At 55.4% G+C, this 20,416-nt stretch overlaps 1 protein-coding gene and 1 long non-coding RNA gene across 9 annotated transcripts in view; one reads left to right on the forward strand and one right to left on the reverse strand.

Moving 5' to 3' along the window:
- NAV1 (neuron navigator 1) overlaps positions 1-20,416 on the reverse strand; it is a 216,699-nt gene that overhangs the window by 18,511 nt on the left and 177,772 nt on the right. For 5 of the 8 annotated variants that reach the window (XM_082392994.1, XM_082392996.1, XM_082392991.1 and 2 more), the window contains 12 exons: positions 18,492-18,630; positions 17,746-18,043; positions 16,287-16,980; positions 15,366-15,809; positions 14,693-14,734; positions 13,940-14,088; positions 12,246-12,416; positions 11,205-11,257; positions 10,512-10,535; positions 10,326-10,403; positions 7,653-7,736; positions 7,349-7,460 (listed from right to left, as the gene is read on the reverse strand). In XM_082392994.1, the coding sequence (XP_082249120.1) occupies positions 7,349-7,460; positions 7,653-7,736; positions 10,326-10,403; positions 10,512-10,535; positions 11,205-11,257; positions 12,246-12,416; positions 13,940-14,088; positions 14,693-14,734; positions 15,366-15,809; positions 16,287-16,980; positions 17,746-18,043; positions 18,492-18,630 (2,288 nt within the window). The remainder of the gene's footprint in view (positions 1-7,348; positions 7,461-7,652; positions 7,737-10,325; positions 10,404-10,511; positions 10,536-11,204; positions 11,258-12,245; positions 12,417-13,939; positions 14,089-14,692; positions 14,735-15,365; positions 15,810-16,286; positions 16,981-17,745; positions 18,044-18,491; positions 18,631-20,416) is intronic. The other 3 variants (XM_082392995.1, XM_082392993.1, XM_082392998.1) reach the window with 1 other exon arrangement.
- On the forward strand, positions 5-7,034 carry LOC309629305. The gene is made up of 2 exons (XR_014244980.1): positions 5-2,368; positions 3,214-7,034. It is a non-coding gene; the product is annotated as an uncharacterized lncRNA (long non-coding RNA).

A 20,416-nucleotide genomic window follows, 5' to 3' on the forward strand; every position in this document is an offset into this window, starting at 1 on the left:
GGCCAAGCACAGGGGGCGATCACAGACACGGTGGGTTTAAAGGAGACGGCGTGAGGCTTAGGGCAAGTCTCGCTGCAGGAGAAAGAGGAGGAACCACCCACCTCCTCGTCCACATTCTTCATTTTTTTGGATCATCCTCTCAACAAGCCTTTATTGAGTGCCAGTCACGTTTCAACATAAACAAAGGTTAAGGGATTAAAAAAAACAAGTAGGAAATGATCCCCGTCCTCAAGAGGCTCCCAGTCTAGTAGGAGAAAAAGCAGCACAGAATCCAGTGCCCTCGGCTTGAGCAGGTGTGACAAGGGGCAGCCCAGGCCAGGCGTCCACAGTCCTATGGAGACAGTGACCTGACGCCCTCAGGACTTTCTCCAGGAATATTGGCTGGGGTGTCCAAGGCCAAGTGCCCCGCATTTAACCCCAAAAAGCTTTAGTTTCCTCATCTGATGGGCAGAAAATCTTTTCAGCTCTCTGAGAAGGTCTGCAATGGCACCAAAATGACGCCCTTTTCTACTACAGAGAAGTAAAGGGTTAATAAAGGAGAAGGCCTTTGAGTGTTGAAAGAACCGAAGCTCTTCAGGTGGGAACATTGGAAAATGATTTTAGGGCTGAAAAACAGCCCCTGCAAAGGCTGTGCAGGGAGCCGGTTGTGCGTTGGGGCTCCTCAGGCTGGGTAGCAGGGCCAGGGAGGGGGGAACAGCGAGGGGGATGCTGGAGGACAAGCCCGGCGGGGCGAGCCCTGGGGGCCCCTCGAAGGAAGTCTGCCTTGTGCCGAGAGGACTGGGTTTTTAAAACCTTACTATGAAATCATTAGAGGTTCACAGGAAGTTGGAGAGAAATGGGCGGGGAGGTCCCCCGCGTGCACCTTTGACCCAGCCTCCTCCAGGGTTAGCCTCTTGGGTGACCATGCGCAACGTCTCACAAGAACAAGGAGAAAGGCGAAGTGGCAGGAGCTAGCCCAGAAAGAGGGAGCTAGAGGTGCCTCTCTGCAGCTGTTCCCCTGTTCAGTGCAGGAGACGTGCCTGGTTCTTTTCTCGCCTCTCCTTGACCAGCAATGGATCCTTCAACTCTAGTTTTCCCTTCATACCACAGGGAAAACAAGATCCTAGGATCCGATGAAGGAATCACCACGCTCCCAAAGCACATGGAAAACCCTTCGCTCCATGACCATCAAACCAAGGTTTGCTGCAACCCAGCGTGCCTCCAGTTATTTTAAAAGGTATGCAAACTTCTCAAGGGAATATGCTTAACCGAAGTAAAGAATTTTTCGTTTGTATAAAAATGGAGCTATGAATCCATACATTTGTTTATATCTGCATAGAAAATTATTTCTGGAAGGTTTACAAGAAACTATTAGCAGTAATTACCCCTGGGGAGTGGGATTTGGAGGGGGGTTCGGGGAGAGGGATTTTATCTTTTACCACACGAGCTTTTACTGTAAAGGCCAGACAGTAAATATCTTAGGCTTTTGTGGCCATTTGCTCTCTCTTACAACTACTCGGCAAGCCTGCATGGCATTAAAGCAGCCGCAGACAGTATGTACATTAATGAGCATGGCTGTGTGCCAGTAAAACTTTATTTAAAAACAGGTGGTGAGCCAGATTTGGCCAATGGGCCAGGGTTTGCCAACCCCTAGTTCACATTTTCCTCCAGAACGTGTATTGCTTTTGTGATAAATTTAATTTACAATTAGTTACTTAACAACAAAATGAAAGGCAGCAAAACAAGTATCTATCATCAGTTACTTGGGGGTCCAATTAGCTGTGAGCCTGTCAATTAAATTTTACAAATATGCTATATGGTACTTTTAAGAGCAAAGGACGTGCTTTAGAATCAAACAGTCTTCAAAAAGTTAAGAAATCTTTTGTGCATTTAAAATTTTGTGCCATGTACATGTATTACCTATTTACAAGCAAAGTAAAGTAGGCGTCGTTGCTTTAAGCACTAGTTCTTTGACGGCCAAGTTGAACCTGGGTCAAGAAGAATGAGGAAAACGTGAAAGCAAAGGACAGGATTCACTTATCCATTCAACACAAGTATAGCTGAAGAATCAGGTGTACTCGGGAAACTAGAAATAGCTCGATGTCCCAGACCCATCGCCTAGGAGCTATGTTTGAGCAGTTACTTGTCTTCTCTGATCTTATTCTCAACTGTAAAATACATTTTATAGGGTTGCTACCTGCAATAAACGAGTTAACATAAGTACAATGCTCAGAACAGTGCCTGGCATACTGGAGGTGCTCAAAAACGGCTGGTTGTTCCTGCGGTGGAAGCTGGGGCAGAGCCCGCAGGAGAAGTGGTGGGAGACGTGGACGCGGGCCGAGAGAAAGCGCATCCTAGACCAGGAGGAGGGCGGTGCTCCTGCTGCAGGGTTTGCATGTGTTCTCTTTCCCTTTAACTTGCTTTTCTGAAACGTTTCAAACTCACAGAAACACTTAAAGCACAGCACAAGGGAGGACACCCCCAGGCCCTCCCCACCGTATGACAACTGTGATATTTTGTCATATTTGCACCAGTGCACACTCTCTCTGCATACAGACATGCGCACACACATACACACACCCACGCACAGAACATTTTCCTGAACAATTTGACAGCAAGTTGCAGACGTGACACTTTACCACTAAACACTTCTAAGAATAAGAGCATTATCTCACAGCATCAGTATTACACCTAAGCAAAATCAAATCGCAATGATTTCTGATCTTAACTGATGTGGCCGGATCACTCTGGGGGCAGAGTGACAGGAGGACTGTAGCAACACAAGACTAGTTAGGAAATTACTGTGATAACCCAGAAGAAGAGTGACAGCCTAAGCCAGGGGAGTGACAAGACAGCAGAGGACAGAAATACAGATCTATGTGTGAGTTATGTGTAGAAGCTAACTGACCACACAGGGCGAACAGGGAGACATAAAGGATGACACTCCTATTGGTGGATTCAGTGACCAGGCAGGTGTTTATACCTGAAGTGGGCAAAAGTGCAGAAGGGAGAGCGTTAAGCAGTTGGAAATAGAGGTATGGGATTCAGGAGCGTGACACAGATTAAGAAAAGGGACATACAGACGAAGAAGTTGTAAAACCCATTGAGTTAATAAATGAACTCAGCAAGTTTGCAGGATTCAAGATGAACATACAAGAAAATCAATTGTATTTCTCTATACTAGTGATGACTGATCTGAAAAGGAAATTAAGAAAACAATTCTATTTACCATAGGATCAAAAATTAAATTCAGCAAAAGAAATGCAAGACGTATACTGAAGGCTGCAAAACACTACTGAAAGAAATTAAAGTATATCTAAATAAATGGAAAGGCATGCCATGGTCATGGAAGACAGCATTGTGGAGACGACAATACTTTCCAAATTCACGTACTGAGCCAATACAATCTCTACACCAAAATCCCAGCCAGATAATTTGCAGAGATTGACAAAGTGACCCTAAGGTTCACATGGGAAAACAAAGGGCACAGAGTAGCCAAAACCATCTTGAAAAAGATCAAATTTGGAGGACCCACACTTCTGATTTCAAAACCTACTACAAAGCTATAGTAATCAAGGCAGGGTGGTACCTGGTAAGGATAGACATATGAATGAATTAATGGCATAAAACTGAGAATCCAGAAATAAACCCATATATTTACGGCTGATTGATTTCCTGCAAGACTGCCAAGATAAGTGAATGGGGAAAATAGTCTTTTCAACGAATGGTGCTGGGACAGCAGGAAAGCCACTTATAAAAGAATGAAGTTGGACCCCTACCTCACACCATATAGGAAAAGTAACTCAAAATGGACCAAAGATCTAAATGAAACAGCTAAAACTATATAAAACTTTTAGAAGCTAACATAGGAATAAATCTTCATGACCTTGGATCAGGCAACAGTTTTTTAGATACAACACCTAAAGCACACACACACACAAATCGAAGAAAAAAACAGGTCAATTACACTTCCTCAAAATGGAAAGCTTTGGTTCTTCAAGGTGAAACGGAGCAGGATCCTGTGGTCCTTGCCACCCCCATGTCCTCAGCCTGCCTTTTGTGTATGGAAAAACTTTAGCCAAAGAATAAGTTTAATCAGAGAAGTGAGAAAATGCAGAAACAAAGGAAAACAGTCAAAGGAGACCAAATAATAATAGGTTAGTCATTAAGCATAGTCAAGGACCTTTAGTTCCTCCTTAAGGGCTACAGATAATATTCTGAGCCGTACCCTGTGAGCTGTCTTATAGACAATGAGACCCCCACCAGGTGGAAGAATTTAACTACATGATGACCAGGCTGTAGCCATGACATAAGCTGCCACAATTCCGAGAACTGGCATCAGGGAAATGGGAACAAACAGACCCTGGAACTGAAGATTAACTGTACCTAAAAGAATCAAGATGATGCTGGTCAGACCACTGATGACCAATTTTAAGATGACGGTCAGAGCTGACTCTGCTATTTCTGCATGTTGCCCCCTCCCTCTGTCTATAAAAGCTGTTGCCCACTGATTGTCAGTGGGGGGAGTCGGCCTTTGGACAGGTGTCTGTCCTCCCCACCGGATTGCCGGCATCCAAAATAAACTTTCCTTTCCACCAACCTGGTCTCTTTATTGGCTTTTGAGCGGCGAGTAGCCGGACCCCACTTTCGGTTACAAAGGGACAGTATAAGAAAGTAAAGACAACTCACAGAACTTGGAGAAACAACTCAAACAACTTGGAGACAATATTTGCAAATCGTATATCTGATAAGGGGCTAGCATTCAGAATATATTAAAAACTCTTAAAACTCAACAGTAAGGGTTTCCCTGGTGGCGCAGAGGTTAAGAATCTGCCTGCCAATGCAGGGGACACAGGTTCGAGCCCTGGTCGGGGAAGATCCCACATGCCGCGGAGCAACTAAGCCCGTGAGCCACAACTACTGAAGCCCGCGTGCCTGGAGCCCGTGCTCCGCAACAAGAGAAGCCACTGCAATGAGAAGCCCGCGCACCGCAACGAAGAGTAGCCCCCGCTCGCCGCAACTAGAGAAAGCCCGCGTGCAGCAATCGAAGATCCAACGCAGCCAAAAATAAATAAAACAATTTATTTAAAAAAACCCAAAAAACTCAACAGTAAAAAGAAAACCTGATTGAAGAATAGGCCAAGGACTTAAATAGACATTTCTCCATAAAGAGATACAAATGGCCAATAAGCCCATGAAAAAATGCCCATTATATCCTTAGCCACTGAGGAAATTATAACCCAAATCATAATGAGATACCACTTCACCTCCACTAGGATGGCTATAACAAAAAAGGACAACAGCAAATGTTGGCAAGGATGTGGAGACACTGGAACCCTCAAGTTGCTGGGAAGAAGGACAATGGTGCAGCTGTTTTGACAAAGTTTGGCAGTTACTCAAAAAGTTAACAGAGTTACCACATGACCCAGCAATTCCACTGCTGGATATACACTAAGAGAACTGAAAACATATGTTCACACAAAAGCTTGTGCAAGAATGTTCATTGTCGTGTTATTCGTAACAGGCAAAAAGTGAAAACAACCCAGTGTCCACCAACCGATGATGGATAAACAACGTGTGGTCCATCCATACAATGGAGTATTATTCAGCCATAAAAAGGAATGAAGTCCTGACACATGGTACAACATGGGTGGAGCTTGAAAACATTAAACTAAATGAAAGAAGCCAGCCACAAAACACCACATACTGCATGATTCCATTTACATGAAATGTCCAGAATAGGCAAATGCACGGAGACAGAAAACAGATTAGTGGATGCCGGGGCTGAGAAGAGGGAGGAAGAGGGAGTGATGGCTAAGGGGTTCAGGGTTTCTTTGTGGGGTGATCAAAATGTTCTGGATTTAGATAGTGGTGATGGTTGTAAATACAACCTTATAAATATGCTAAAACCCACTGAATTGCATGTGTTAAAAAGGTGAATTGTATGGCATGTGAATTATATCTCAATTTAAAAGAAAAAGAGATTACAGAAGCTACCGGATAGACGTGAGCACTAGGGAGAGTATGCACAGTCAGAAGAAAAAGCTGACGCTGGAGCCCTGGACAAGATGTCTTCCTTGTGATGAGAAAACTCTTAGGATTTACTCTCAACCGCTTTCATGCAGCTGTCTGTGTTAGTTGTATTAATCACGTGGCACCTTGCATTCTTAGTACTTATTTATCTCCTACCGGAAGGTTGCACCTTGTGACCACCTTCATCCACCCCCAGCCCCCCGCCCAGATCACCCCTCATCCTGACTTTCTCTAGCAAAGCTTGACTGGCTGTTAAATCCCAGGCTAACCTGTCACTTGAGCCCCATGGAATCCACGTGATCTCTGTCTCATTTGAAGAGTCGATTCATTCCCCTCGGAGAACCGAAGTGAGGATCAAGTGGGGTTATACACACGTCTGCGCACGCACACGTTTATGTCAAAGCGGAAAGTGCTAGTGTTTTAGACTACTTTCTAGGGCGCTTTTAGGTTCCTGGCAAATTTGAGCGGAAGGTACAGAGATGCCCCACTACATGCACAGCCCCCCCACTATCAACATCCCCAACCAGAAGCTACATTGGCTACAATCGATGGACCTGCACTGACACGTCACCGTCCCCCGGAGCCCAGAGTTTACACTGGGCTTCGCTCTTGGTGGTACATTCTGTGGGTCTGGAAAAACGGATAAGGACACATATCCCCCATCACCGTATGCTACAGAGTGCTGTCACCGCCCTGCAAATCCTCTGCCTGCCCACCTCCGTTCCCCGCCCCCAGCCCCGAAAGCCACGACCCGGTCACTGTTCCCAGAGTCTCGTCTCTCCCCGAATGTCATACAGTCGGAATCACACAACACGCAGCCTTTCCTGACTGGCTCTTTCACTCAGCAGTGTACCCTTAACACGGTCGGCATCTTCTCGTCGTTTGATAACTCGTTTCTTTATAATGCTGGGTGACATTTCGTGGTCTGGCTATGGCACAGTTTATTCATCCGTTCGCCTACCGCAGGACATCGGGGTTGCGTCCGAGTTTTGCTGACTGTGAATAAAGCTGCTGTAAACACCCATGTGTAGGTTTTTGTGGGGACATAACACTTCAGCTCCTTTGGGCAGATACCAAGGAGCGTGACCGCTGGGCTGTACAGCAGGAGTACCTTGCGTTTGTAAGAGGAAAGCGCTATGTTAACGACCGCCTTTGACAGTCATTTGAGGTTGGAGGTGAGGACCCTCTCCTCTCCCTCACCCTCTGGGGTGATGGGGTCATGCCCCTGCTGCTCCTCGCTGACCGTCCGAGGGCCCTCACCTTCTAGAAACCTGACGTGGAGAGAAATCCTGCAGTAAGCCTCTTTCCAGCCCAGCCCTGTGGCCGGAAGGCCTACCTTTGGGTGTGGCTTCTGAGGCATTGAGGGCCCCCTGAATGACGGCCTGGGCCTCAGAGTTCTTCTTCTTCAGAAAGTCTATGGTTTCCCGTAAGTCCAGTAGCTCAGTGTCCTGAGAGAGAAATGAAGTGGTGTCACGGGTGTGGCTGGGGGATACCTGCTCTGTGCCCGGCCAGGGGCTGGGCTCGGGACTCTCCAGACCCGATGGGGAGGGCAGGGAATCGGGGCAGGTGGAGGACCCAGGGCGGCAGGAGGGAGGGGGCTGGCCTGGCCTGTCCGTCCCCCCCCCCCCCCGGGCTCTCACCTTCTCCTCGGCTGTCTCCGCCAGGTGCCGCAGGCGGCATGTCATGCTCACCAGGCTCTGCTCAAAAGCCGCCACCAGGTTGGCCTGAAACAAACACGTACGCGGGTTCCCCAGGTGCCTGGGTTTGGGGAAAGGAGGGGACGTCTGTGGGAGATGGCTGAGCTGACCAACGGCGTAGGGGCTCTTAACACCTTGGTTCCCTTTCTGGCCCGAAGAACATTCCTGGGGGGCCCAGCTCCTTGAATGATGAAGCGGCACAGACAGCATCAGGGTGGGGCAGGTCTTTGGAGGCGTCTAGAGATGCAACACCTACTGTTTGCAGAGGTGGGAGTGTCCCCTGTTTCCAGGGGGGCGTCACCTCGGGGGCCGTCGCTTTATCCTGGTGTAACTCCTCCCCCAGGGCCCCATCACTCCCAGAGAACGGGTTTGGGACAGCTTCCCACCCCCGCGCCCAGGGGGCCTCCATTCTTAGGTTCTGGCTGCTCTTTCCCTGATCCTGGGGCTGGAGCGGTAGCTTGGGCCACCTCGCGGCAATTCCACAGTCTGGCCACTAGGTGGCGGGCCGGCTCCGCGAGGGGCCCCCAAGGACCTGGTGGGGGGCAGCACGGGGAGCGGCAGGAACTCCGGCTCTGCCAGCAGGAAGGCCTGCAGGGAAGGGGGGCGTGCTGAGGCTGGGACCAGAGAGGGGGACGCTCACTCCGGGAGAGGAACGGCCGTGGCTGGGGGGGGAGTAAACTGGCCCTTCGAGGGATGGGCGCACGCCACACAGAGCTCTGGGGGCCTGCAACCCCTGCTTCCCCTCGGCCAGTGGCTCTGCCTCCCTGGGGGCCGACCCTAGTGTTCGCCCCCTGTCCTTGACACAGGCTGGAGGCCTCTCTGGTGCAGGCCGGGCTCCTTGGCAGGTCTGTGCCACGATGGGGGTTACCTCCACCTGCTGGACCGGGAGCTCCTGCCTTCCTGGCCTTGGGTCACCTCTTGTTTGGTCCCTACGTCCCTGCCCGTCTGTGAGCGCACGGCTCCTCGTGAGAGGCCCCGAGACCCCGGCTCCTCGGGGCTTTTCCGTGCCGGCCTCTTCCCGCCTGGGGCTCCCTCTCCTCTGGGGGGGCTGCCGCCCCACATCCTGTCCCTCCTCTGAGCCCCCCTCACCCCCAGCCCCACTAGGGAGCCTGTATGCCCTCGGGGCTCAGCCGGGGGTCTGGAGAAAGGCTGGCATGTGGGAGGGGGAAGGCGTCCAGGCTGTGCCCAGCGTGGGCAGCTGGGGAGTCCCGGTGAACAGGACACAAGGTCTGGAATCGGGGGACCCTGAGAACAGCAGAGAACCTTCCAGAATCCAGGACTCTGACCCTCAGCGAAAGCCTGTCTCCAAAATTCAGGACCGTCATGTCTGAGCGTTTAGTTTGTCCTCTCTTAGCCAAAAGGAACTTCCTGTTCTAAGAGAGTCACCTTCTAAACTCATTCCCTTGGCTCTGGCCCAGACTCAACAGCACGACACTGACAGGGTATAAATGAGTCAGACAGGCTCATGCTCTCTGACACCCCTCCCCGGCCGCCGTCTCCCAGACATGAACTTCCTGGGCTCTGCCGGACGTGATGGCCTTGGGTGAGGCGCCAGGGACAGAAGAGATGGGTCTTGTTTCTATTACGATTCTTACGGGTCCCCAGCTGTGGGGAAAAGGCTTGATAGGAGCTTCGTGCAAGCCAGTAAGAATACAACTGACCAACTGAGAGTTTGGGAAAGAGAATAAAGAGAACACAGAGAACAACCAGGGTGGTGAGGACACCGCTGCCAGAATGTATTGGAAACACGCAAAACGGCGGTGCAGGGTCTTCTACCTGATTCCAGTGAGACCCAGGCCTGACAGCTGGGCTCCCAGAGAGGAAGGGAAGAGAAAAAAACCAGCAAGGACTGCGGAAATTGCAGACATGGTTACTTTGTGCAAACACTTGGAAAGCTCCGCAGATCCGGCTCAGCTGTTGTTTACAGCTTTGGGGGAAAATGGCTCTTATGTTCTCTTTGCAGCTCGGTCGCCGGGGAGAGGCTTCTGCGGCCTAGTTTGTGGGGCAGCTTCGTTTCTCCCCATCTCACAGGGTGGAAAAACCGAGGCCACAAGAAACGTATTCTGAGCGGATGTACTCTGGGCAGGCTGAGGGCGGTGACAAGCACACGGGCTCCCCAGCTAAGCTCAGGGGCCCAAGAAGACAAGGCAGCTGTGGGCGAGGAGCCGGAGCCCGGGCTGGCCTCCTAACGGTGTTGCGGTTCCCAGATGCAGCCCCACTACCCAGCTGTGTGCCTGCCCAGCGACGGGGTGAACAAAGACACGGACGCGCCCCAGGGCAGAGGCAGAGGGTTCCCAGGGATCTATAATTCTGATCCGTGACTATTTCTGTCCACGGCCGATGGCAAGGCTGTTCCCACCTCCGCGCAGAACCACTGATATAAACCCTTTTCCCTTTCTCTAGGGGGTTCACAGACCATCGGACGGGCGCTCATCCGTACCTATTAATTAGGGTGGGGGTGAAAATGTCTCCTTAGAGACATCCCGACTCGGAGGAGGAGACCAGTCCCCAGATCCTCCGCTGCCTGGAATCAAAGCCCACGGGACACCTCATGAGACAGTTCTCCTGGGGCTGAACTCATCTAGTTTGGGCCCAGACAGCTGCCCCGGCACTCACGTTGGCGGAGAGCTGCGACGTCAAGGTGGCTACTTTCTCCTGGGATGACTCCAGTGCCCTGCGAAGCTTCCGGATTTGCTGCGAAGGAGAGGGAGACGCACTTACAGTGGCAGAAGAGGTGTAAGGCTCGCAAGGAGATGGGGTGCAGGGGTGTTAGGAGGCCGGGGCGAAGGCTGGGGACCCTACCTCAGACTGCATCCTCTCCTCAGCCTGGAGAAGGAGCACAGAAGGGGGGTGGGGGAGAGAGAGAGAGAGAGAGAGAGAGAGAGAGAAGGCGGTTACTACAGAGGCAAAGGCAGCGCGCAGAACTCGAGGAAGCGAGATGCAGAAGCACCAAGAGGCTGAAGCCCTGGGGCCGGGCCTGGCTCCTCACGGGGTGGGCTCAGACCCCAGACCACAGTTCAGTAAAACACACCTCTGGAGCCACCTCTGCCATTGCCAAGAAGGCCAGGAAATGAAACTGCTGATCTGAAGACTAACCCTATCGCCACCAACTTGAAGGAGTAAAGCATTAGGGGCAGAACGAACCTAAGGACCAGCTTACGCCTCACGGGCAGACGCGGGCCCAGGGCCCACGAGGAACACGCGGCAGATTCTGCACACAGCGAGGGTTCTGGGGTCCCTGAGCGCGGCCCACCCTCCCGGGCACAGAACGCCTCCACGACCAGGGGATTCTCCGTATTTCAAAGGAGGCACAAAAGGCGCCAGGGTCGCTCAGGGATTGGAGGTGAGGCCGGAAGGACCACCGAGGTCTAGAAGCGCCCACTTCGTGCCCTAAGCTCCAGGGGCCCCCACCCCGCCCCGCCCCACCCAGCCCCCAGGAGGGTCCAGGGCACAATTTGGTGCTGGGCGGTGGGGGGGGAGAAGCGAGGCTCTTACTGAGGAGTAGGTGGAAGAGGCACTGGAGGCCAAGGACAGCACTGAGCCGTGAACTGCAAGAGAAGCAGAACGCAAAGGGTTAGCAAAGCGCTCGGCCGGGGAACCCAGGGAGGGTTCCCGGGAGGAGCGCTAAGGCCGGGGTTTGGGTTCTGATCCTGGAGCAGAGAGGGAGAACAGAACAGAGGACGCGGCTGTCTGCCCCGCCGAGGACTCGAGTTCCGGGCAGGGCTGGCCTGCCCCCTCTGGCCCGTGCTCTCTGACAGCCGGGGCGAGGGCCCTGTGCCCAGCCTGCTCCTCCGAGGGCGCAGGGGTCCGGGAGAGAAGATGCTCCCGGGCACGTGTCACCGCCTCCCCCATCAGGAAAGCACCGTCGCTGCTGAGGAAGAGGCAGTTCCCATCAGAGCTGCTCAGAACGAAACGCAATTCTGCCTGTGCCTCCTCTTCACAGTGGGGACCGTTCAGATGAGAAAAGTCTCCAAGTGCAAGACACTCATTCTGATTCTTCATGAACGACAGCCCTACTGAGAGAACCGGAGCATGTCGGCAAGGAAAGCCCCCGGGATGCGCATCCTGATGTCACCAAGTCTCACCCCCAGAAAGCCGGGCTCCGGCTCTGGCCACCGCGCCCAGAGGGCCGCCCTGAAGCCGGTCTTCGGAACGTTCTTGAAAGAGGAATGAGATGCCTAATTCTCGTAAGGCTTTAAGAGCTACCTCTGCGTCCCCGTAAGCGGTCCTGTCCTCTGATGACTCGGGGGATGGGAGGACGGTGGCGGCGTGCTCCGAGGGCGCCATCTAAATAAGCCTTGCACGCTGCCTCCCCTCCCCCGCCCCCGGGAGAGGCTCCATCCCAAAGCCCCAGGGCTAGACGGTGCCACCCAAGGTTTCTGGGCCCCCAGACCCTTCAAAGGGATGGGAAGAGCGAGCTGAAATGGCCCAACTGGATGTTCTGTGAATCAGACATGTGCGCGGTGGCGGCAGCGGTGGGCGAGGGGACCCAGCAGAGCTGGAATGAGCGTGAACCGCGCTGGCATGAAGTCTCACCGTCGTCCGTGGGGTCTCGGAAGGATCCTGACCGGATCATCCCCTTGGGTCTCTCGGCCAGGGACAGGGTGCTCCCCATTTGGGAGCCGCTGTACAGCTCGAAGGCCGCCTCGTGGGTGGGGATGCTGTTGGAGCGGGTGATTCTTGGCGTGGTGGCCGCAGTGGGACTCACTGGAAGGACAGAGGGGGGGACAGGAGAGGGAGGGGAGGGCGGGAGAAGAGGCAGGGGCGTCAGCTTTCGGCCCCGGGGGCGGGGCGCCAGGAGCAGAGGCGGAGGGAGGGGCGGAGAGGAGGCCGGGCGGGCGGGGCAGCGGGTGTGCAGGGGCGAAGAGCGTGGCCTGTTTGAACGCCCTTCCCTCGGGCCTGTCTGCCCCGGAGAGGTCGCTTTCGAAGGTCAGGCTGGGGGCCTGGCAGCTTTTCTGAAACCTTCGCATCGCTTGGATGTGCCGATGAGAACGGGGTGTCGTGTTTCTCTAACACACAACGGGCTGCCGGGGAGGCCTGAGAGTTCAGAGCAAGACTCAGATCCGAGTGATGAAGAGAACCAGCGAGAGACGGGGGTCAGGCTGTGGGGCACGCGGCCGGGCACCACGGAGGGGAGCGGGGCTCCCCGTGAAGCACGCCGCTCCGGGCGCGTGCCCAGCATTACCCGGGCTGGAAGGCCAGAGCCGGTGAGCGCGGCCGGGAGGCTGTGTAGCCCTGCTGGCCCGCAGCCCCGCCCCTCGGCCCCTGCCCCTCGGCGTGCATGCTTGGGGTGCGGGGGCTCCTCGGACACTCCGTGGACGTCCAGTCTCCAGGAAGACCTGGGAAGAAGACAACCCCACCTCTCTCGGGGCCCTTCAGCGTGTGTGAGGTGATGATCGTGGCTTGGCCTGGCCCCTCATCCCCCTGTGTGGTCTCCATGGAGACGGACAGCGAGCTGGCCCCGCCCTCCCTTTAATGGCTCTCAGGGACCAGATGACTTTCCCTTTAGCATCGCGCCCTTCTCTAGCAAGATGACCCCGACCCCTAGTTTTCTCAGATTCCCCAGTCGTCCCACAGGCGTGTCACAGGTCCTCGGGTTTTGCTTACTGCCTTCCTTCGCTCCGCTGAAAGAGGCAGTGGATTTGGAGACGCAGGAAGGAAGCAACAGGCCGGCCCGGGCTCTGTCCTCAAGGGCGCCCGGCACTCGGCCCCCAGGAAACAGGGCCGTGGGCCCCGGCCTTCGCCCCTCCCGTCTCTGAAGCAGAGTCGCCTACTGCTCACAAGCTGCCCCTTCTCCTCAGACACCAGGAAGGGTGAGGCCAGCACGGGGCTCCCTCAGCCCTGCCTCCGGGATTGGACGGTCCCGGCTTTGGGGCAGACCCACCTCTGCACTCGGCCGCTCACCCCCTGCCTCCCCAGCTGCCCAACGCTGCGTCGCGGCGCTGGGTGCGGCGGCTCCCTTCTGGCTGCACCGGGTTTTGCTCTGGGCCTCCCTGACGGCTCTTCCACGCCAACAGGCAGACTCTCTGATGCTGCAAGGACCCCACAGCCTGGGCCCAGGGGCCACGTCTCAGGTCAGGGTCTAGGCGCACTCGGCCGTGCGTCTCACGGTGGATGGATGAACTGAGACCCGTGAACCGGCCGCCACGGCGCGAACCAAGTATGAGGTGAAACCCAAGGCCCCGCTGCCCTGCCTGCCCCCCGGCACGGCGGTGACTGCGGACACTGACCTATGTTGGTGAGCTGGCCCTTGGCGCTCAGGGACATGGACAGCGCAGGGGGCGACGGCAGCTCTGGTTGGTCGTCGGACTCGGGCAGCCCCCCGATGGTGTGGGAGTGTCGCCGCTCCTTGGCCTCCTCCTGGGACTGGAGCTGGTACCTGCGGGCGGCAGCCGACAGCTCGGTCTGGGCTTCTACCACCTGAGCTCAGAGGTGGGCTCCCAAAGCAGGACGAGGAGGTGGGAGCCGTCGGGGCGGACTACGAGGGGTGGGGGGGGGCAGCATCCTTCCAGACCTCGGGAGGGGCGGAAGGGCTGGGGGCGTCCCTGCGGGGCTGCCCGAGGTGGGCCGAGATGACGGAGGCCCAGGACAGAGCTCGGCGTTCGAACCTCCCAGCAGCAGGAATCACCGGACTGCAGGACCTACTGCCCACCTGAGTGGCCAGAGGTGGCCCGCTCTCCCTCAGGCTTGGAGGGGGGGGTTCTGGCGGGACTGGGGCAGACAGCACGGGCTGGTGCCGGGAAGTGCGTGAGTCTCATGTGCAAGCCTGTCTCTCCTCTGTCACCAGAGCCCCGGCTACAAGGTGACGCACACACAACAGTGAGCCTGGGTGGGCGCCTGGGAGGATGTACGGAACCAGGTACACGTGACCGGCTGAAAGGGGCACCGCATGCATGACTGCAGCCTGGGACAGGGCAAGTTACGGTTTTTCATGCAGACCAGGAGCCCCAGGTATAGGAAAGAAAAACACACGTAAGAGTTACCTGAGCCCCTTCTTGGGAAGAGTATTCCGATCCCGCTGATTACTGCGGAGGAAAAAAAGAGAAGCATGTGGGTCCATCTTAGGAACTAGAGTTTGGGACCAGAGGTTTAACGGATGCAACACCGGGACCCAGGGCATCCGACTGTGAGTCCCCCGCCTCCATAAACAAAGGGGAGGTCAGCCACAGCCGCCTCTGGGCTCACAATTTGAGAAATTTATCTGAGCCGTTCGATGTTTTTCTCTGCTTAGCTTCCCACTCCCCGGCAACCAGGAATTGAACCCGGGCCCCGGGCAGTGAAAGCGTGGAGTCCTAACCACTGGACCGCCAGGGAAGTCCCTCTGATTAGCTTTTTACAGATCATACTGTGGTAGATGAAAACCAGGATGTGACATAATAGGGATGATCTGGGGCCAACGATTAGGAAGCAGACGCTTCGGAGGGCAGGTTGAACCAGTCACGAGGTCTTGGGGAAGTCACTGAACGTCTGTGTACTGGTTCCTCATGTAGCAGGTGAGAATCAGAATTTAAACACAGAAAGGAAATCCTGTTCCGTAAGAGTCGCTGAGAAGCAGAGGAGGTTACTTAATGGGCACACAAGTGTTGAAGGTCACAGAGCAGCAATCAAACACGGCTGGAGGCAGGGGCGGGCTCGGGCTCGGCCCCGCCCACCTACCTGTCCAGCTGCCCGGTCCTGGGGCTTCCGCTCCAGGGCAGCTCTTCGGTGTTCTCCTCTGCGGGGGCGGCGGGGGGCGCGGGGGCCGCGGGGACGGGGGCGCTGCTGGGGAAGGCGCCGGGCAGGCTCATGGGCATCTGGAGGGACTCCATGCTCCTGTGCAGGCCTGAGAGCTTGGGGTACATGCGGGTCTCTTTGGGGACGCCGAAACTGCTCATGAGCTCCAGGCCCTGGGAGAAGCTGGCGGAGTTGATGTTGAGGATGGGGGCTGGGCTGGGGCTGAAGCAAGAAGGGAGGGGGCCCCCGGCGGCCGGGCCCGGAGCGTGCAGATCTGGGACCTTCGGCGCATGGGCGTCAGCGGACGCAGGGAGATCCAGGCTGTTGGAGTTGACCTTGTCCAGATTGGCAAGGGAGGGCGGCTTGACAAAGCTCTTAGCCGTGGCCCTGAGAGAAGTGACGATAAAACAGGACATTTAGGATCACGGAGTTAGAGAAACAACAGGCAGGTGGGATCTCAGCCAAATCCTGGTCCTGTTTCCTTGCTTTCGGGCTCTTTGCAAAGCATGGGGGGCTTCTCTCAAGGCCATTGGGAAATACGGGGGAGGAAATCTGACCTGGGCACCATCAAGTCTTAACGAGGGGGCAGCACATGCATAAGGGAGACAAGGGTGGGTTTACACACAAATGGATGTGTGTGTGAGAAAATAAAACAGCAAAACCACCCAGGCAAGAGCTCGGAGAGGCTCAGAGCACATCGGGGGGCACTGAGAACAGCTCCGAAAGACGGAAGAGGCGCCCGGCACCCGGGGAACAGGGGGGAGGCCCAGGGGCAGCAGGAGACAGGCCGCCCCGTCTAAGGAGCGCCAGGGCCCTGGGAGGATGCCGGGCGGGCAGACAGGAGGAAGCGCCCAGCCTGGGTACCTGAGGGGGGTTGGCGGCAGCTCGGCCAACTTGGGGGCCGGGGAGTGGCTCGCTTGGCCCTTGGGCGTGCTCTCCGGGGAGCCCATGCTCTTCAGGGACACACTGTCTGGGTCCAGGGCCACAGCCTTGGCCTTGGCCTTCTCCTTCTCCCGGTCCGTCTGGTTGACGGGGGCTGGGGTGGCCCGCCCGCCGGCCCCCTTGGAGGGCTCCTTCAGCCTGGAGGGCGTCAGGCTGCCCTGCCTGGTGCTGAGGAGACTGGGGTCGATACTGCTGCTCACGGGCCGGGGGCCGGCCCGCCCGCCGGTCACGCTCATGGAGCTGGACTTGGCCGGTCGGGGCAGGCTGCGGTACTGGATGTTGGAACGGGCACCCGGAGCCAGGAAGCCGGGCTCCGCGCTGTTGGGCACGTCCAGGCTGGTCTTGCGTCCGTTCGCCGGCTTGACGGGGATGCCCGAGGACTTCTGGACCTTGCCGAGCGTGGCCGAGCCCCCGGTCTGCACGACGGTGGCCGTGCCTGTGGCGGGAGGGGGCTTCTTGTAGCCGAAGGACCCCGACGTGGATGGGCGCGCGATGCCCGAGGGAGGCTTCTTGGCGTCACCCAGGCGGTCGCGGCCGGCGTCCGAGGAGGAGCGCTGCAGGCCGGCGCTCTTCACCGCCAGCTTGCCCTTGTCGGCGGCCTTGCCCTCGGGTTTGCCTGCGGAGGGCGGACAGGAGTGAGCGCCGAGGCCAGCGTCTCCGGCCCCGGGAGGAGGGGCGGCGTGGGGCTTTAGGGTCTAACTGCGGGCGGGAGAGCGGGAGCCCCGCAGGCTGAGGACCCTTCTCGCCAGACGGGAGGGGACTCCGGGCGGGACTGGCCTCCGATTGTTTGTTTTGTTCTCTGTTGTTTTCCGCTCCCAGGGTAGGGTGTCCCAGTTTGGTTGAAACGGCAAAGGCAATCACAAAGATGGTCAAGAAGGAATGACGTCTAACACTGGTCCAGGGAGGGAAGGTGGGGGAAGCAAAGGACTGGACCCAGCTGTGTCTGCCGGTGGTTAGGGACCAGAGGGAGCCTGACCGAGGCCGAGGGTCACCAAGGGGCCGCTCTGGGAGCGGCATGATTCTGACACTGTGTCAGGACCTCCCTGGGATGGCAAACAAGCCCTCAGGAAGACAAGGGCATCACCCGCGCGTCCCAGGAGAGGAGAGGGAACCGCTGGACAGTGTGAGGCAGGTCAGGCCAGCCTCCCCCCTCCTCTACAGCTGGGCCTAGGCTTTAAGCACGTGGCATTTGTATGCCCACATGTGCACGGCGGGCATCGTACTGCCCGTCTTCCCTGGCTCGGGACGGCCTGGGGACTAGGGGGGACGGCACGTGGAGGCAGCGTGCGGGCTGGCCGTCCCCCGAGGGCTAACGGCTGTGAGGAAGCCAGGGAAGCAGCACTTGGCCCCAGTCCCCCCGGCCCCTTGTCACTCGGCTCACCTGCGACCTTGAGGGCGCTCTGGGCCGTGTGAGTGATGGGGGAGGTGACGGCCACCGGCGGGGTCTTGCCCTTCTTCAGGGACCCGGGGTGACCCAGGGTGACGGGCTTCTTCAGTTCCCCAACCTTGGATGGGTCTTCGCAGCTCTCGGGCCGCTCCCGCCGCCACTTGGACGCCCCGGGCTCCATCTTCAGGCTGCCGCTGTCGTACTCCAGCTTCTTGGGGGCCTTCTCCTCCGACTCACTGAACCAGCTCAGCCCACTCTCTGCCAGCGAGCGCTTCTCGGAGTCCGTGCGCAGCTGGAGACGAGAGAAGGCAGGGTGGACGCTCAGGTGGGGAAGGGAGGACTGGGCGGAGGGAGGGACTTTGGCTGCCGGGCGGCCTGACTCTTCCAGAGCAGACAGTGAACCAGCCTTCCGCCCGCACCTCCAGGCTGCCAGAGAGGACGGCGCACAGATCCCGGGCTTCTCTTCCTCTCCAGGTGGGACAGCGCTTACGGGCATCCCTCCGAACTGGCGTGGGCGCTCGAGAGAGGCCCGCCCACCAGGACAGCAGCTCACACCTTAGGTGACTGCCGGGCACCTAGGGATTTCTTTCCACCAGCTCAAGAAGGACTCGGCCAAGGGCACGTGGGAACCAATCCCACGGAGCAGGTGAGCGGACGTGCCACCCCGCGCACAGGCACGGCCCGCTCTGCCCCGTGGTTCTCTCGCAGAAGGCGGCCTAGGCATCTGCACTCCCACGTACCACTATAGTCGAGTTCCTGCGAGATGCCGTCGGCGTGGTGGGCAGGGAGTTGAGTGAGGAGCTGGCGTTGAACTCTTCCGAGCTGAGGTTGTCTGAGGCATCACTGAGCCCGCTGCTGATGGAGCTGCTCTCATCCCAGCTGCGGGACAGGAGAGAAAGGTTAGCAGTCAAGACAGAAGCCACGGCGAGAAATAAAGTTCCCATAATGAAGGCAGGATGGCTGTACTCCAGCACACAGACCGGCCAGAAGGGGAAAAGCTTGGGGGTTAGTCCTGGGTTTGCCGGCAACGCAAAGAGTGATTTAAACGTCCTTGTAATTTGGTGATGTTCTTTCATAAAAGGAAGGGACTACACAGGGAACTCTACTCAACACTCTGTAATAACCTATGTGGGAAAAGAATAGGAAAAAGAAAAGATATACGTGTTAGACATACACTGAATCAAGTTGCCTTACAGCTAAAACAAGAACAACGTTGTAAATCCACTATACTCCAAATATATAATAAATATTAAATTTAAATTAAAAGAAAAAGAAGAGACTAGCTTTATCTGGTCAAGGAAGATGTTATATCTCCTTAACAGAAAGGTGTATTATAGACACAAGGTAATTCTTGGATCGAGCTAATCACACAAACCCATTTCCCGTCCCTATAAATAGCCTCCATTCTTAGAATTACTATATCTTTATTTCTAGATGTGTTCTCTAGGTGTTTCCCCTCCCTTTTCTAAATTTTTCCACACCTGATAACCAGGGCTGGAAAAAGACTGATCTTTTCTAGAGCCGCTTAGACCTATCACTTCTCACTGCCCCCCTCCTTATAGGGTTCACCCCATCCTGGGACCGGGTCCCGCTTCTTCTGGTAAGTGAACCCACTTTAGGTGCCGTGGCCAAGCAGAGGGGCCAAATGTGTGCTGAGTGGTTTCATTGCTCTGCCAATGGCTTGGAGTACCAGACTTGTGGTACCTGGGAGAGACTGTCGTTAAACATCTGTCTGTATGTCTTTATATCGAGAACCCTGGTCCGTATATTCAGAGAGCCTGACACAGCCTCAGTCACTCTCCCACAGTCGCTTGGCTATTGATTTTTGTGTTTGACAAGTTTCACAGTCAGGACGTTTATTCTTAACATGTGAACGAAATGCCTCCTCCTCTACCGTTCATACCAGTCTCCTCTTGGACCATCCGTGCTTGCTCTCACAAGTTTCTTTTTGTTCACACATTATTTTCAAAGCTCAAATTCCATCTCCTACAACCTTTTTTCAAAGGTCCCATTTCCCAAGCCTTTCCCCATTTCTATTTCTTCCCTCTGGACCCTAAAAAGTTCTTCAGAACTTCCGTGTTCAGTTTTAGAGCCTCAGACTGAACACGGGACTTTAGTAATTCTGTGGGAATTCTCTCTAAACCCTCGCATTTGCGTCCACAGTGAGTTTGTTCATCAGCTTCACGTGTGTGCTGAAGAGGCTTAAGATGTTTTCCGTGAATTAGCTGGTATCTGGGAAACTTCTCCCTTTAGATTTATTTTGAGTTCCTATCATGGAACAAAAATCAGACACACAAGTCATCTAAGTGCTTGGCCCAGATTTCAGCTGGCCTCCGTCTGATTTATTTGCTGGGAATAGGAAAGTGGGTGGTTTGGACATTTGGCTTGTTGCTCTGCAGGGATTAATCCAAATACATTGAGAAAGAGCAAAGAAAGCATGGGGATTAGACCACACTACAGAGTGAGCTAGACTTTATTACTATGAAATATGGCCATTATTAAATGACAATCCACCTCTTCTCCCCCCACTTGTGACATATATTAAATCTCACATTTGTTCTGGGCTAAAACAACACCTCCCCCCAACCCCATATTGTAGAGAACACATACTGAGCAGGAAAGATCAATTCTGGTTTTACCATCCTATCATCCTATCAGCTCTCCT

Source organism: Balaenoptera borealis, assembly GCF_965194805.1.
Source record: "Balaenoptera borealis genome assembly, chromosome: 1".
In the NCBI taxonomy this organism is placed as follows: Eukaryota; Metazoa; Chordata; class Mammalia; order Artiodactyla; family Balaenopteridae; genus Balaenoptera; species Balaenoptera borealis.